Genomic DNA, 19,055 nt, shown 5'->3' with positions numbered 1-19,055 from the left:
TAGCTCTACTTGAGATTAAGATACATCTCCGAGGCAAACCCTAACCACTCTCTAAACGTGTGTGAGTCTATTTTAAAATGAATACTTCTTCAGATCATACATATGAAATAGAACAATGAATTTTTAATACAGAGGCTGTACAAAAAAATCAAGTGTTCAAATTTGTACAAAACAAAGTCATGAGAAAAATTTGCAACCCTAGAGGCAACACTGCGTCTTCCCAGTGYCTCTCTACATCGTCATTTCAGAGACAACGGAATTATTGCAGAGGCTTAGCCACATGAGAAACCTTAGGTGCCCTAGATCGATAGAAAAGAGAGTTCACCTTCCCCCCCATCGCCACTCCAACGCTGCCACTTCTTCATAAAAACACACCATTCTTTTCGTATTATTCAAGTGCACATATATAAATGAAAAACGACGATCAAATATTCAGTACTCTTCAAGTTATGTTGGACTGTTGGACTGCAGTAATATAAAATCTATTACTGTACATTATATAGTAAAACACTTCAGTAGTGTGCACATTCCTTGGTTAATCACAATTTTCAAGTTTCTAAGCAGAACATATCYTTCAGAGTATCAGGCTACTGCTCTACCAAGAAAATAATATGACATGAGGACTGGAGATTAAAGGGCAAAATTTCTTTAGCTTGTTTTTTGGACATGCAAATAACTTTCATATAAAGTATTACAAATGTGAATAATTTAAGTGAGAAAAAGTTTGCATATTTCATCTAGAAAAATACTTTTTCATAAAAGGATAACTTAAACATGTTAAGAGTAACAGAATGAAGCCCCTTCCTTTACTTCAAAGCCTCTCTATATAACTGTATACAAACTGCATCTCTGGTCAGCGAAAACCTCCTGCACTTAGAGTGGTGCAGGCACGCAGTGGAGAGGCAGGGGGAGCAGCTTCACTTTTACAGCATCTACATAAAAAGTAATTTTGCTTGCTTTCTTCTGTGAGTAAGCATAGCTATCCCTGTAGCTTCTCTGTAACATGACCCACAGTTGGCAAAACACTATTTTGATTACTTAAACAATTGGGATTTTCTCTTGTGGGTGTATACATACACAGTTAAAGAAGCAGTTTAAAAAGCAGAGAAGTAGAATGTAACCTTTGGCAGAGCTTCTCAGCCCAAGTTCAGCCTAAGTTCACTGCAACAGTTACACAGATATTGCACCAGTTGGTAATCTGTAGCAAAAATTCTCTCTTTGCTTATTTTAAACATTTTCTCCTTTAATTAAAAGTTAATCCTAACTAGTCCTCTCTCCTTACACATCCAGTACTGCTGATCCCCCTTCCCTAGCACCAAGCATATTAACGAATCAAAACGGCAACAGCTTGATAATATAACAAACAAAGAAGCTAAAGCAATCTGGTGTATGTTGGTTTATGGGACAAGGAAAATAAATCTCATTTGAGCCTTCTGTCCTGAAGTCTGAAGCTTAATATGATCTGTGAGAGACGACAGGATCAGAGTAAACTGTATTCCTCAGATAACTCACTTTGCATTTAATTTTATCATTAATATACAGATTAAAAGAGAATAAAACACTTTTATTATTATTTGTGAGCAAAATAAGAGAAGAAAATCAATCCTATGTAAAGAAGCTCTAAATAAATGCATTTCATAATGATGTATGTTGCAATCAATAGGCCTCAGACATTTTGCAGTCAAGGCTGAGATGAAGATTTTGGCTTCATTACCAACTGGAACAGCAGACCAGCTTGCCAAATACTGAATAAAACACAGAAACTTTGGTAGCATAGAAACTCATCCCAAGTAGCAAAATTCAGAAAGGAATGTCTGATAATATCAAATTCCACACACAGTGCAAAACTTAAAGGGATTTTGATAAAACGGCATAAAGTCCTCAGGAATCTTATTCTCTACTTTATTATTTTGTTCAAGAGAAATTAAAGTTTTGCTTGAAATTCTATAAACTCTGCAAATTTGTTTTAAAAAGTGACCAATGTTTGTGGTTAAATTAAACATAAGGAGATTATTTACACTGCAGCATTTTCAACTTGGATACAGCTTTGAATGGACTCAGAAGGGACAAGGGATGATGAAAATCAAAATCCCTTCAAACTAAAATCATTACTCATCTGCCAGTTCTTAATACTGACTTTGTAATGCCCCCCCCCYTTCCCCTCATAGCAAAAAATAGTAGAGTCAAACAGTGATTTCCACAGAATGCCATGGAAGTTTGAACAAGCTTACAAGCCCAGGCTTTAATGAAAAATTGCTACTTCAAACAAGTCTTCAACAGGCTAAAGAAAAATGCACTGATTTATCATTACACAGGGGAAAAAGTAAATGATCAAATAAATGGTCCTATACCTTAATGGTTTCTATATACCAAGGAAAAATCTGAAGTGATTAATTCACAATCAATACCCTTAATACAGATGCAAATCAGCACAGCCTTCTATATTGATTCAATTATTTGAAGAGTATCTCCCTTATGGTATGCTTTGTAGAAGGGAGATAAGCTTAAGAGAGGCTTGTAACATGCATATAAGTTTATTTCTGCTAAGTATTTCCTACCAAAAAATTATAAAATTAACATTATTCCCAAAGATAGTCCCTTAGCTTAAATAAACAGCAGCGCAATTAACGGTAAAATCTATTCCTAAAATAAGTAGTTATGCCTACATTTAAGCTTAAAAAAAAAGTAACTTTCCTTAATGTGTTCATAGAAACAATTCACAGAACTATATATAGATACAAAAGTACAATTAAAACACAAATACAATTAGATAAGCACCTGAAAGTCCATGATTTTAGGAATGCACTTAAGAATACTGAATAAATGCCAGACAAAATACTGTAATAACTTTACACCTGTGCAGAAATGAAGTCGGCAMTGCTGGATGTCTTCAGTTTTTTAGATGTGGGTGTTGATGCCCCAAATACCTCTGATATACTAAAAATAACACACAAAAATATTATTTCTGAATTCTAAAGTCTGAATTATTCCAGTTTTTCCAACAAATCCACTTTCTTGACCACTTGACTCACAGTGCTTAGGTTCTTAAATTCATGTAAATATTTAAAAGTTTCAAATCTTACCTGAAATAGTCTAGTGAAGATATCAAACTCAAAAATTGAAATGTAGTCATTGCAGGTCAAGTCAATAGTAGACTTAAGGGCCATTGCTTCCAAACCAGAGCTTATTTGATGAACTTCATGAAGGCACTGCCTGAACAGTTTCCATGGCACTATAGTTCTGAGAGGAAGGAAAGTAATAAATTTAATAAAAACCCGCATTTAAAGGTTGACATCTTATTTAAACAACACAACTGGACTTTGAGAGTAGTGGAGCATTAATTTGGTGTCTCTACAGGCAAAGATAATAATAAAAAAAAAGTTTTCTGAAATGAGGCTAAGCTAATGAAAGAATAGGTTATCTTCCTTTAAACAYGGTAGAACAAAGTGAGATCTATTTTGTGATTATAAATATTCAAGCTTCCTTAGGAAGACAACAGAAAAATTGACTGAAATACTCTACCAGGCAGGTACAGCAACCAACCTCACACCTTCCTTCAATTGGCATAAGGCCACCTCTGTGCTTACTAAGGGACTCCTTTCTTCACAGTCTCTCTTCTTAGAATTGAAAGTATCTATCCGCTATCTACTGTGATGACTTTTTTTTTTTTCTTTCTTTTTCTTTCTTTTTTCTTTTTAACAACTAAAGCTAACATATACTGGTCAAGTAATTTTCCAATAACAATCATCTGGATACCAGGACCACTGGGCCAAAGTCTGTCATTGTCCATAATGGTTACATAAATGTTAGAAGACAAATCTTCTCAGATCTTCACCTTGACACATTCTTACAGGATGGAGAGTATTTTCAGGCAGTAGTGAAGGTGGGAAGAGGAGGAAGTCAGGAAAGAAAGAGACTAAAATTATCCTCTCTAATATAAAGTTGCAACCTGTCAAATTCAATTTCTATTTGCACTGTCAAGATAAACAGATTAGTTATTTTGCCAAGTAATTGCTTACGTTTGGAATCTGAGATGGAGCTGCTCACCTGAAAGTTGTCTGTTCTATCAGTCTCAAAACTGTGGACACTTGACTAATAATAGCATCTGCTTCTTTTTCTCAGGTCATTAGGATATACTCTGAATTTTGCAAAGCTGTAACACCTTGTGTTATAAATGTTCTGATTCTTAGTAGGAGCAGATTATACCACATTTTAAAAGCATTTTAATTAATGAATATATAACTATTTTCAGGACATTAAAAGATCTCACACATTCTTAGTAATATTATTTTCTATGATTGCTAAAATGTCAAGAGAAGACAAAAGAAATAGGCCTCAGGTATTCATTAATATTTTCTTCTAATCTTTTGTACTTCACATTGGGCTTGGTTTTATAAAATATTTTATCCCATATTCCATTTTTTCTATGTAGTACTTCATAATACAGTATGATACTGACTATATTAAGCTGGTTCCTGCATAGTAAGTAATCTGCAGTTAACCTATATTTAAACAAATATCAACCTGAAGCACAATACTGAAGACTTGCTCCTGGAAACAACACAGGAAAACATCAGGCATTCACTGTAAGTGTATGGAAGTCTAGATTTTATTTTGAGGCTCATATTGAGAAAGTCATAAACGATAAAAGATGAAGTTTAATAGATCTCAGCAGGTACTTTCGTCTGCGTATGAAAAACAGGAAACCACAAAGAGCTGAAGAGAGATACCACATCAGATGCCATTTAAGAAAGAATGCACATCAAATTTTGATTATGATAAAGAGAGAACAAAATGATGCACTAAGTTCATTGCTTCGGTACTATTGGGGTGTTAAAACATGTGCCTATCACGTATCTAGTTCCTGTAACTGTGGCTCTGAAACGTCTTCTGATTCTCTTTGTAAACCTTCTGAATGGTTACAACACTGGGATCACACTGAAATGGGGTTAGAAAAGTTAATTACCCTAAAATTAAAGTCAAATTCACAGATAATGTAGTAGGAAGGAATATAGCAATATTAGACTCTAAGAACACCTTCTTGATGACTAACCTGAGAGAGTTTCATGAAAACATGTTGATTAGATGTGATTAATAAGTTGGATTCTTTGTCACCTATTCATTAACACCCTGCACCCCCCAAAACCTTGCCAGTAGAGGAAAAAATAAAAGTCTTCAGGACAATGTCTTTAGAACTCTGTTGGCCAATATTTCCTCCAAGAAAAAAGTGTCAAAAAAAGTGGTGGCCCAATTTAAAACTCACTAAAATCAACAGATTTTTTTTTCTGTTAAACTTCGTGAAATAGGTCTGTTATCTTCGGTTTTCTTAATAAATATGAGAACTTGTTGTTGCAACATTAATTCCTCTTTCTCAGTAGCTACTTTTATACTGCTGTCAATCCTAAATATTTTGAAATAGTACCAGCCAGGGATCATTTCTCTCCTGATGTCTCTCTCCAGTAACTGTTGTGCTCTGTTGAGGCCCTGCATTGGACACATGCTCACTTAAGTGAGGGAGTTAGTGAGTCATCACAAAATGTTCAAGGATTCTGAAACATTCTTGTCTCCTGCTTCTAAAGAACTGAAATTCAGTGACCTTTTAGGCACACTGAAAAACACTTCCCTTTGAGAGAGAACTACAAGAGGTTCACACAGAATGCTTCCCACAGTGTTGAAGAGGTGAAAGAGATTTTTGCAGATGGCTGAGAACTTGAGTTGCTGTTTTACTGTTTTAACCATCACTTCACTGCTGCTGTTGTATTATTGTGTTTTAAGGGATGTACAGCCTTTGAAAGCACCTTATTATTTACATCTAGTAGTCATTTTAATTGTTTCCTTGGGGGGGAGGGGGAAAGGCGTTGGAAGGGGTTGAAGGATGACAGCAATCAAACCAAGATTGAGATTAGGACTGTTCTAGTTAAAAAGGTACTTAGAACATTGCTTGAATATTTTTCCAGAAAAAAATAGTAAAAGAAAAAAAAATAGGATTTTGTCTGYAATGAAAACACTGCCTGCAGTTTTCAGCTCCTGAATCATACAAGATATTTGCTGTAAGTATTTTCAGTGCTCTTTGTCCTTGTAATATTTGTTGCATCACGCCCTAATGATGCCCAGTGCTAGAGGCTGGCAGGTATTTTGCACATCCCTGATGAGATTAGGCAGACCAGCGGATGCTTGTCTAGGAGGAGACGAGTTAGTCAGCTCTGTTACAGCCCATCAGAGAGATACGATATGACATCTTTGTAACATTAGTTCTCTTTTCAACTGGGTTGAGTATGTGCATTGTCTCACTGTTTCCTATATTTCATTTTAATTACGTAAGCTGTCACTTACCGTAGAATGCCCACCACTACACCTGAGACAATATTCTGGGGAGGATATAATATTAGAGGACGATACTACAGAATGATTGGATTTCGTTCCAACTGTTAGATGCCACAGCTAAGAGCCCTGTTACATATGCACACGCATATATTACACACACACATTCTGACAATTTTAGTCATAGTTCCTCTTTTTATGATACAATTTGGGAAAAAACAGTATGCCAAAGTAGAAGAAGAATATCTGAATATTACATGTGCATACCTCTATCATTCTATATGCGTAATTTTACCATGACCTTCAATTAATTTAAAATCTTCAGAGAAAATTTTTGAAGGAAAGAAAAATATGAAGGAAGCTGAAATGTACAGCTTACACAGCAGAAAATTACTATGGAGGACATTTTTTTTTTTTTTTTTAGAAGAGAATACTAGTCTATATTTTACAATCTTCCAGGAAATAATTAATCCATTCAGTATCTTTGTACTACTTTTCCTCATCATCAGACTAAGAACAAGCCCATATCACTTTAAGGAAGAAAACACAAAATAAAACAAATGATCCTAAGCATTTGTTTCTGCAAAGGCTTCCTGTGCACATCTGATCTCTCTTAAATCTATGAAGATATCTGTCATGCATCTCAGTGTTGTCTTCCTATCTATAGAATCCTGTGAAAAAAACTGTATCAAAAAAACTAAAATAAGCCATTTTTCCCCAAGCCTCTAAAAACAGCACTACTTCCACATCTTTTTTCTGCAAAAGCAAAATTTATAAGCATATTTGAAAAAAACTACTGGATTCATAAATGTCCTTATCAAAGTATAGTCTTTCTTTTAAATGCTTTTATACAAGATGGTATCTATTTACTATTACTGACACATGTCAAAAGATAGGGCCATTCAACATTCTCAAATACAGTGTCTTTTAAACACCACCCACACAACTTTTATATGCCTGAAGGAGAAGGATTAGAGTTCAGCATGTAATTTTCAAGCAAATTAGCAGAGGAATTTAGCTCTCCCCTTCCTCCTGCCCTGGTAACGTGTAGATGGGATTTTCTTAAATTCCTTGCATGTAGCTGCATTATTAAAAAGCAAGAGACATTAGCATAAACCCAGAGAGAAAGAAAATATTCTCTGCGAGTATTCAGAACACAGCATTTCAGCAGAACTGCAGAGATGAAGCTATCCTTGAAAGCCAAATGGCATTACTTCCATTTGAGCTGGAACAGACCAGAGGTATGTCCAACGAGGTAAACATCTACCTGCATAGCTTACACTTACAGCAAACCTTTTTGTCTGCAAGAGAGTCTCTCAAATGCTACCAGAAAATTGAACAGGAAAAAGGCATTACTGTATTCAGAGCAAACTCCAAAATACTCAAGCAAATACTGACCCAGTCTGAAACAACACTCTTCGCATGTCTGCAGTGAGCAATGTGGATTTTGGTTTATCATCACTGAAAAAGATTTTTTTTTAAAGAACGTTGCTCTATTTTTAAGTGAGAGGCACATGTTTTCTTTGCTTCTSTACTGCAGAGCAAACAATCAATGCACAGAAGGCTTGAGAATGTCAGGCCCAAGGGAAAAAAGAAATTCTGCCAGATTGTGCCCCTAGTCAATCGCCAGTAGTAGATCGCTGGATAGTGACATCATGCAGCATAAACACAGATGAATCTAACAGGGGGAACAGAAGGCAAAAGGGAGAAAATGAGCTTTAGAAAAAGGGGAAAATACACCACTGCATATATCCTTTACCAAAGCCATGTGACACTGGAGAGAGAACAAGTTAGTACTTCTGGAAAGGACACAGAAAGTCTGCGTTTCCCGAAGAATCCCTGAAGGGACACTTATCTATACACAGTATCAATTACTATCAACTCTGATCTCTAGCCATAATCCAAATTACACCCATGCCTTGCAAGTTCTCTGACACGTAAAACACTGCCTCTCCTGTATTCCCAGAGAATCAGTTCTCCCAGCTCTGAGAGTCTTATGTGGCAACTATTATAACTTACTTTTCTCTATCTTTTATACATGTACTTTTACCTTATTCTTAGCCATCCAGAATAGCTGTGATGATTAATGCCCTTTTCTGTTGTTTTAGTCATACCTTACACCTTTGCATTGACTGGAAATGGAATCTCACATTTATATGAAACAGATTTACATCCCCCTTTAGCTCCTTGGGAACATCATCTTCTGCCCCTTCCTCAACTTTTTAAACAAAGGTACTTATATTTCCCATGCTACTGCAACCTAGGGAAGAACTGAGGGCTGGGCTGCCATTCAGAGAGACCTGGAAAGCCTGGAGAGTTGGGCAGAGAGGAACTTCACGGGGTTCAAGAAGGGCAAGCGCAGGGTCCTGCACGTAGGCAGGAATAACCTCATGCATGAGTACAGGTTGGAGGTTGACCTGCTGGAGAGCAGCTCTGCAGAGAAGGACCTGGCAGTGCTGGTGGACGACAAGTCGACCATGAGCCAGCAATGTGCCCTTGTGGCCAAGAAGGCCAATGGTATGCTGGGGTGCATTAGGAAGAGTGTTGCCAGCAGGTCAAGGGAGGTGATCMTGCCCCTCTACTCAGCCTGGTGAGGCCTCATCTCGAGTACTGGGTCCAGTTCTGGGCTCCCCAGGACAAGAGACACATGGAGCTACTGGAGAGAGTCCAGTGGAGGGCTACGAGGATGATCAGAGGGCTGAAGCATCTGCCCTAGGAGGAACGGCTTCGAGAGCTGGGCCTGTTTAGCCTGGGGAAGAGAAGACTGAGGGGGGATCTTATCAATGTCCATAAGTATCTGAAGGGAGGGTGTCAGGAGGATGGGGACAACCTCTTTTCAGTTGTCCCATGTGGCAGGACAAGAGGCAATGAGCAGAAACTGAACCACAGGAAGTTCCGCCTGAATGTGAGGAGGAATTTCTTCACTGTGAGAGTGACAGAGCACTGGAACAACCAGAGAGCTTGTGGAGTCTCCTTCTCTGGAGATATTCAAAGCCCGCCTGGATGCAACCCTGTCTAACATGCTCTAGGTGACCCTGCTTGAGCAGGGGGAGTTGGACTAGATGATCGCCAGAGGTCCCTTCCAACCTTACCCATCCTGTGAACCGGCTTCCAAAAAGCCCCACTGCCTGTTTATTTTTGTCTCTTTCAAATTTTCTATTGCCAATACACCTATTTTGATGGTGAGAATGGCTATGGCACAGAGACAACCGCCTCTTCCTCTTTCATCTGTCTGTATCGTTTGGTTTTCCTTTACACCTCAGTTCATGCGCCAATTGCTAGCTCTCTGGTCTAGAAGCACCTCTTCAACCCATATTTCTACAGTGTACAGCCAACAGTGGGGCTCTTGGTGAGTGTAAACAGGAAGCTAAGTAATAAATTAAGGGGATCAACAAGGTGTTAAAACGGAGCTTATCTGAGGTCTAACTTTTTGACAGACAAATGTTTTCAAGTTAAGTCTTGCAGTGTGATCTGCAGATGAACCTGGTTTACTGCCTCCTCTCTGAACCCAAGCCACAGAAGCTATGTCTGTTTTACCCTGAGACAGAAAACACTGACCACAACAGAACCACAATGGCTCATAGTTCTAGTGTATCAATCTGAAATACTGTTCAACTGCTACAGAGAGCTCAATAGCCACATTTTCACCTAAATTCCAAAAAGATATAAATACATTTGAGGTCTCAGCTAGGGGGGGGAAAAAGCAACAGAGCTATAAAGTAGTAATGTGTTTGACCCTAGCAGTGAAATTATTTCCATTTCCTTTGAAACTTAAGGGTGTGTGAGGGAATCAATTTGTCTGACAGGAATAAAATGTTCTCAATTTTTTAAGGTTTCGCAAGACTAAAACTGTAAGAGATAAAATAAATGGCAGAATTATGGAGAAATGAAAATCTAAGTACATTGACATTTTGTTGCCAATTCATTCTGCAACATGAAGAGAGCCACAAATCACAAATTTCAATAGTTACAAAGCACTGTATGACTTCACTGTAGCTTAGAAATTAAGAGGCTGGAGAGATCTGTTAGGTTATCTCGCCCACTCTCCTTCTCAGTTCAGGATTGCTCCCAGTGGTATTTTGCACATTTTTGCTCAGAACAGAAAATAAGTAAAAGTTGTAAGGTGCTATTTAAATGAGTGAGGAACCAGGGGAAATAAACATCAAATACTAAACAGTGGTAAAATACGGATAATGAAGAATCTATCAGATTAAGTTTTATACATATGCTTACAACCCACTGGAGGTTACTAAAGTATCCATAAACAAATGTAACTGCTGATTACACACGTTACAATTTCATGGTTCCATTCAGCATTACTCTTTAGTTGCACATTTAACTATCATTTGTTTCAGTGTAATGATAACAGTAAACTGGGCATAACGATCTATTCCACCAAAGTCACTTGCACGTATAATTGTATTCCAGTATTCAGTACAAAATCACAAATCACACGTTCTCAATTTCATCCAATTTCTGTYTTTGACATTAAAATTTTTGACTTAAAATCTTGATCTTGACCTTGGTATAAATCTTGTGTCAATTTATTGCTTTTTACATACAGCTGCTTTATTTTCTTTGAAAGGCTTTCCTCCRCCTCAGATCCTGTGGATACACCAAAGAGCTACGTTCTCTGCCTACTCCAGTTCTTCAGCCCTGGAAAATTTCTCACTCAATCCCAGTTTCGTCTTCACAAAGGTTGCTTTAAACATAGGAAGAATAAATACATCCTATGAAATACATTAATAATTGGATGAATAAACTTCAAAGCAGTCACAATGACCTTAGCAACTACAGCAGCGTGACTACACAGTAAGTCTTCAGACAAACAAATGTAACGAAGCAACAAAACTAGAAGTTCCTCATTCACTGAGGAAGAGTTAGTGGAAGGAATCAGACAGAGGAAAAAATTTCTTCTCAACATGGAACTATGGAAATTTTATCTTTTGGATTTTGTTCCTCAGTCAAATATAATATGTTGCCTTTTGTAAATGGGGGTGTAGGTTATATTTTCAAAAATTCAGATTCAAAGAATCAACTTAAAAATGTCACTGTTTCTTGCCATTTGGAATGTTTCAAATTAAAAAAAGAAAAAAAGGCAATATTTCAGCAAAAACTCAAGGTAGAAAATGGATTATAGGGAAGTTCACAACTAATTTTATTTAGAATTGAAAAAGTGTTTTTCAATATATTTTGAAAAAATCATGTATTAATCTATTATTTAAAGTATTTCTAATTCTTTCAGATAATATTATACAATGCATTTGTACTTATTTCCTGTGCTACAGTTTATCCAACAGAAGTCAAGATTCAGTACAACTAACCCCCCCTTTTTTTTTTTTTTTTTAATTATTTACTGCTGACTGCTGCCAGGTCCTTCATAAGGTTATTTCTTTTTCTTCCCAGTCCATTTTCACTTTTTTTTTTTTTTTTTTTTTTTTTATTTATTTAGTCCATCTTCGAGTAGCATTATCTAATGAGTGCTGGTTTTTTTGCAAAGAAGTGAAGAGTCTAGGCTTCCCCTCTAAACTAGAGGTCCTTCAAGGAACATGCAGTGTAGTTCCTCCCTATGATATTTCATTTGTGGTTCACACCCAACCAGATGGGGAGGTTTGGAATGGCCCAAGTGGTGGTCAGGTTAGAAAGAGTTTAAAAAGCTTCAGGCATTTTGTTTAACGAACAGATTACATATAATGCCAAAACTCCTCTCTCTCATCTTTTGGACATGCATGCTGTTACATGTTTTACAGCTACTTAGGCAGAATTTACTAAACCTGAGGTAATTGCAAGGTTGCCAAGCACAGATCAACTGTTCACTGCTTAGAAGACAAGTAAATAAAAATAGGCAGCATCTGTTTATTAGAAAAAGCTTAAACACTGATAACCATGGTTATTTATCTAGTCTGCAAGTACAGCACCTAACACCACATAACTCAAGGAACTTCCAGGCTATGCTAAATGACATTGATTGCATATGTAATTAACTGGATGTCCCAAACTGCCTTGATTCCTGGGTAGCTGCATTTCATGAAGAAATTTACATAAGCATGAAAAAGAACTGAAGCATAAAGAAAGGCACAGCAAGAGTTCTCGGGAATTGAAAAGGATTAGAAAGAAGCACTTTGGCAAAGGAGTCAGAAAAAAAGCAGTCAAGTGAAAGCACAGGGACAGGCAAAAACAGAGTTAAGTTGTTCTGATGGAATGGCAGACAAGAAAAATTCTTCTTATAATCTTGTTCTGGAAACATCTTAATATTATAGTATTCTACAGTCTGACATTTCAAGTCTATCCTGTCATTTCCAAAAGGAAACAGGACCATAAACTGGAAGGGAAACAACTGAATCCTACACAGAAAGTACAAATAACGTAGTAGAGAAATATGCAGAGGAACATAGTAGTGAATAGGGAAGCTGTTCAGATGAGATGACAGGTGGCCAAAACGAAATAGCAGCTTACAGAAGATGAGACCTGTAAATCACAAATACAGAAATGGAACTTGCAATCAAGACAGCAGGTAAGGTCATTCAGGGACAAAACGCAATGGAAGAAAGGTGGGACCAAGAGGAGGTTTAAATTTTGTGAGTTGCTAAGTGAAGAGGAGAAAGGGAAGAAGAGAAAACCACTGAAAAAAAGATCATGGCTAAGTCATTTTTTCAAAATTATTTCTTTTCTTTTTTATTTGCCTGACGAGCTTTTTAAAAGCCTCATCTGCTAAGAGAATCCAACATTTCAGATGACTATCTGCAGAACAATTTGCATGATCTTTTCTAGGTATTTTGAAGATTATCTACACATTGACATGGGCAACATAAAACATGGTCAGACTCCCGTCTTTTAATAATAATAAGATATAGTGACTTTAGCATGGTCTAACATTATTTTCATGGGAAACAAACTTGTTAAGAAAAGAATGGTTAAAGCTATCCCTAAAAGCTGGAAGCTAGCAGTAGGTATGTTTAGACTAGCAAAATAGGAAGGGAAACTGAAAAATCTGCACTAAAAGAAATTACATAGTAGTTTCTCTATGGTCTACATCATGCAACATATCTGACTAGACGACCATAACGGCTGCTCCTCATCTTCAAAACTGCAAGTCTCTTGTCCTCTCCCTGTTACATCAGTTGTGTTCATAAATACTGCATATGAGGAAGTAACCAAGCTATGCACCTTCTCTTCATCTGTATCTAAATCATATGCTAAATTATTTAGCAAAAACAAACCAAAAAAACCCCAAATAACTGTCTACTTTAGTATTTTCACTTTTGCATTCTATAAGGATTTAGTCACACATCTACAAGTCATGCCTTAGCATCTATTTTATAACCCACATTTAAACACCGATTTTCTCTAAAAACTGCTTTTGATAAACCTTCCAACATTCATATCTCCAGTTAGTCTTTCTCTTTCTATAACAGAATTATTACAAAACAAAACATTAGTTTCTTGTAACTATGTTATATATAACATAATTGTTTTTTAATATATATATATATAAAGGATAAAAATATTAATTACTTAAAAGAATACTAAATGTAAAAATGTTTATAAATAACAAGTAAAAGATGGAATAAAGAAATATATTGTCCATGAAATCAGTATCAAGTTCCTAATTCTGACTTTAGGGTTGTCACCAGTAGTAATGTGTCTGTGTGTGTGCATACAAATACATGCATACACACATAACATGCATATATACGTATATGACTGAATGAAAGAACATGCTTTGTCATATTTCTTTTAAAAATAACGTACTACCTTCATCCTAGAATGAAACAATCATTCAACTTTATGTAATCTAATCCAATTGATGATTGATTTTAAATGCCCTTGTCAGAACTTTTTATGCATTTTATTCATCTTTTGAGTGGAAATTACTCGCAGCATTGCAACAAAGTTGCCAGTATTGCATTTAGCCATCCCAGGTAATTTAAAGACATGAAGACATGGCAATTAAAATCTCCATCCACTTATTTATAATGATAATTTGAATTTTGAAAATACCATTCTTTTTCATGCTTGTCACTAAAAAGAACAAAGAATTTTCTAAATTCGTAGTACTTACTTGTCTCCRAAGAATTTTCTCCAGAAATCTGCAGCATCTGCTTTTGTGATACGGAAGTTATCACCCTGGAATTGACCATTTGGAAAAATAGCCTTGATTTCTGCTAGCATGTGGCTGAAGATGAGGGACAGCTTTGTTAGGTTTCTCCTGCAGATATAACAGGAAAAAAAAAAATTAACCCTTAAACTTGAAAAGATCTTTCAACATACCATATATCCTGCAAACCTGTGTAATTATCAGAATCTAACACAGAAAGAAAAAGCTTTCAGTTGAAAGCCCATCAAACAGATTTGTACTTCATGTTTGCATGCATTTCTGCAGATGCATTTATCCTAAGTTTCTATGAATGTAAAATTATTTGTTCAGCAATTGAATTGATTTTGGGTTCTGCATTGGATATTTCAGATGCCTTCCTTATCTTCACACTTATTAGCTAATGTGTTTTTGAAAACCATCTCAAAATCCATATTCGTGACATCAAAGCTATTTCAGTCCATGTTTCCAGAAATGTAAAGACAGCACAGGACTACACGTACTCCTCTTTTCTATGACAGTTCCATTCTTTTGATTCTTTCCAGCCTTCTCTTACTGCAGACGCTTCCTATTCTCCTTTAACATGTGTTCTCTTTAGTTAAAACTTGCTTTCAAATCTTCAGTGGAATATTAGAAACAAAATGAAGCTCCTTGGCTATCAGTTCACTTCCATAAGCTTCCTACAATTTATACCAATTCATCACCAAAATTATTTCTATTTTGGGACAGAAATCCCCTTTAGTACAGTGAAAAGAACATGGCATCCTTAAATGTAGATAATCCTTTTCTATGGAAAAATCTGCGGGAGATTGTGGGGAGAGAAGATGGGAAGAATCTCTGTCAGGGCTTCCTTCTGGAGATTTCTTAGATTATCACGGGGGTAAAAAGGGGGGATTTTCCCACCTGAAAAGTGCAATTGAAGCCACCTGGGTTATTAGATTAATTAATTATCAGATTCTAATGCGTATTTTTTATTCTGCTTTATTTTAATAAATTAGAAATGTCCTGTTTAAAACCCACTTACCTGTCACAATCTCTAGTACTATACTTCAGTGTTTCACACAATTTAAGGAAAAACATAAGAATATGCTTAGCAATCATGTAATTTATAACTTCTTAGGCAGTATTTTAAATAAATTCAAACTTTTTTATAACTTCCTAGCCACATTAAAAGATTAAGAGAATTTTATAAATGCAAACTAAAAAGCTTTCAAATATGAATTTTCAAATATGAACACATTTTTTTCATGCTCAAAATCTCAAAAACAGCAGAACAAACTTCCCACACTCTTTCTAAAAGACTACTTAGTATTGAAGCAGTAAGTCTTCAGCTAAACTTGTGCACAACTTATAACAGAGATTCTGGTGACAGTTTTGTTTCAGGTTTTCCTTTAGGATTTTGCTACTACGAAAGCTATGATAAAGGTAGTATCTTGAAAATACAAATATTTTTTTAAAAAAGTCTGATGAATACACTCTCCCTCGTCACAACATTCTGAATGGCTGTAGGACTAATTCTCTTAGAGTTGTTTAATCCCCTCAGTGTAATCAGATGTCTATAATTACAATGCTCAACTGTTASTTATTTTCTAGGTTTTCCCTTGCTATCTCCCTTTCTTTGTTCTTTGTACTTTAATTACATACATGTGGTTTTCATTTTTTACTCCTCAGAGCTCAAGCTTGATGCACAGAATAAGCACTGGCTATTTCAATGTGGCTTCACAAGCCTGCCTTAGACCCAAGTTGAACTAAGAACTTTTCTGTACTCAGGACAGATGAGAACATGATCCAGTGCAAGTCTTAGTAGAGCTGCCCCTAGGGTGGCACACAATGTATATATTGACATTAGTAATTTATAGTGCTGTAGATTTTGGGGTTTTTTTAAGGTGTAAAATTACCTAGTGAACTATTACAAAATTTGTTAAGAGTCATGAGATGGTACCGCTGAACCACCTTGTAGTGAATTAAAGGTTGAAGTCACGTACGAGGTGCCATCTAGGGCATCCTGCCTGTACTTCTGACAGAAGGCAGTTCCTTGCCTTGAGGTTTTGAGCGTGTGTGTGCGCGTGTGTATGTGTACGTAGGCGTGCATCGCCTATTACATATAGCTGCACAGAACATGCCGAGAACCAGCAACTGGGAGGAAATTGCCAGTAAATGTGCAGTGTGGATACAGTAATGAATCACAGACCCCACTTCTTCCCTCTTTGAACTGCACCAGTCACTAAGGTAGATGCACTGGGTCAAGTTTGCTCTTTTGTTATTCAAATTGATTAAAAACAAACAAAAAAAATTTAACAGGAAATTAACTTGGTGTATGTTCATATAAACAAGAATAAATTGTTTTCATATCAGACTTAAGGTATTTATTTTTATAGCTCATTGCAAAACTGACTTTTTAAATATAATGAACTGAAACACATAATACAAATTGGAACCTTAACTGTGATACAACCAACACTACAGCATGTATATACAAACAAAAATGGCGAATTATTTGATCATTTGCTTACAGTAGCTGCATTTCCTCCTTAATTCTGTTTCTTGCTATACCAGACGATTAGCTCAAGTTCAGTTGCAAATAATGACAAATTATGTTCTCTTAAGTTTTTACTTAAATATTTTTAGAATTTAAAGCACATATTACATTGCTTTTGCTTAGATATGCTTTCGTGGAACCAGATCTCAGTAACTTCCTGGGACAGGGATACAGCACTCAATGATTTCAGCAACCATACCTTGTCAAGAATGTTTTTCAAGATCTACAGAAGGTGCAGAGGTGATGCTATCAGGGTGGGCTACTCATTCTCCCTACTTGTGGATTTCTCTCCTTTAGATATTGTCCATCCTTCCTACCACATGCACTTATGCTGTCCCAGAGAGCCTTTCCAGAGCATCTCAAGAAGCACATACTCTGTAGCCATGGCAGACTACACAGCTTCATTCTCCAAGTTAGGATGATTCCCTATTCTCCCCTCCTCCCTCATATAAAGACAAAGCAGCACTAAAAATTTTCCATCTTATTTTCCTACAACAACCACTAGAACTATCAGCTTTGGCATCTCAGTGAACAATCCTCGTGGAGGCCAGGAAACATTCTTGGCCAAAGAGCTGGTCCATCTGATCCATCTACCCTGGGTCTCATTCCTACCACAACACTGTAAAGAAACCAGCTTGATAAACTCAGCCTACAACTCTGACCCTAATATCGGCTTTTCTTCTCCTGGTCACAAGCAAGACCGCCACAATGGCAGGGTGGCAATATAAGCGTTGCCTCATACTGGCAGCCTGATAGCATAAAACAGTCAAGCATATGTTACTCTGGAGTAACCCTTTGACTCACTAGATTCTCGCAGGGGAAGACACCCTAAGGGATCACACTGGAACTACACCTCAAAAAGATGCAATTCAGTTTATAGAGGAACAATGGTTCTAATGCCTGAGCAGGCAGTCACAAGGTTTTAAAATTATAATATAATTTTACTGGGAGGTAAGGTTCAAGTAGGTTACAGATCTGATATTCTTTCCTCAGCTGTGTTATGCCTGGTATAGGGCACAAATACCTCCTGATTTCAGCAGAGAGAAAGGATTTCATCCTGATGAGAAAAACTTTATAATCTTTCAGAAACCAAAATCAAATAACACTGCCTCTTTYATAACAAAATGAACAGAGATGATCATCCTGCACAATAAAACAGCTATAAGCTATTACTAGCTATAGTTACAGCTAGTAAGACTTAAGAATATTTTAACACCAAATAATTGTATATTAACTGCACTATATGTACTGCATAGTCTGAGTTTCTACAGTATTATCTGCCACTGATTATCTGATATTTTTCCTTCGTTCATGCTTAGGTTTTGCTATCTTTCTTTCGTCCACTCAAGCTGATGCCATATAGTTCAAACCCTGTGTAGAATTTGACTTCCAAAGTACCAGTTCTTCAGTCACATGTGGTTATTTGATCACAGACATGATGCTACATCACAGAGCTACTGTAGAACACTGAAATTGCACGTTTCAGCTTTGAACCAGCCCCAGGAAACCTAAGATACATATACGAAAAGCAGTATTTTCAGTTGATATAAACTTGCAAAGGTCTACTGAATCAGTAAAGGTCTTCTGGTTCATCAAAAGAAAAATGCGTTTTCTTATTTTCAGAATTACTCTTTCAGAGTAATAGCTTATCAGAAAGTCTTCTAAAATACTAATAGTAAAGCCTGAAAACAAGAATAGTGAGTTTGTTCGCTTTTCAGTAAATGACTATATTCTGAACCAAACTTCCCTTCAAATTTGGGAAAGTAAGAACAACAACAACAAAAAAGAAAAACAGGCAGGCTAGACATTTCTGCAAACATTTCATAATAGAATGAATTTTCAAATACCTAGTTTTACTGAGTTTGAAAGTAAGGGTTAAGAATGGAGATGTTACAATATCCCAATCATAACTAGAGCAGCGCTACTGGAATGTTTGAAGCAGAGGTCTGCCCTCCTGGATCTATAAAACAGCAAAGTGAAGCACGACTGGCACGCAACACACAAGTTTCGGCTATGCCAAAGTTTTCATCACCGTATGGGTTCCTCTGGSTGGAGAGGAACCTCATGAGATTCAACAAGGGCAAGTGGAGGGTCCTGCAC

The 19,055-nt window shown here is 36.6% G+C and overlaps 1 protein-coding gene across 3 annotated transcripts in view; it reads right to left on the bottom strand.

Annotated features, from left to right (window-relative positions):
• Window positions 1–19,055, bottom strand: part of CBLB (Cbl proto-oncogene B) — a 142,094-nt gene that overhangs the window by 54,651 nt on the left and 68,388 nt on the right. For all 3 annotated transcript variants that reach the window (XM_085319146.1, XM_085319154.1, XM_085319161.1), the window contains exons 4-5: window positions 14,384–14,530; window positions 3,084–3,240 (exon numbers count right to left, since the gene is read on the bottom strand). In XM_085319146.1, coding sequence (XP_085175272.1) covers window positions 3,084–3,240; window positions 14,384–14,530 — 304 coding nt within the window. The remainder of the gene's footprint in view (window positions 1–3,083; window positions 3,241–14,383; window positions 14,531–19,055) is intronic.

This window comes from Rhea americana, unplaced genomic scaffold (genome assembly GCF_003343005.1).
Source record: "Rhea americana isolate MKP2758 unplaced genomic scaffold, rheAme1 scaffold_118, whole genome shotgun sequence".
Taxonomy (NCBI): domain Eukaryota; kingdom Metazoa; phylum Chordata; class Aves; order Rheiformes; family Rheidae; genus Rhea; species Rhea americana.
The sequence above is the reverse complement of the archived record's forward strand: the minus strand, read 5'-3'. Positions and strand labels throughout refer to the sequence as shown.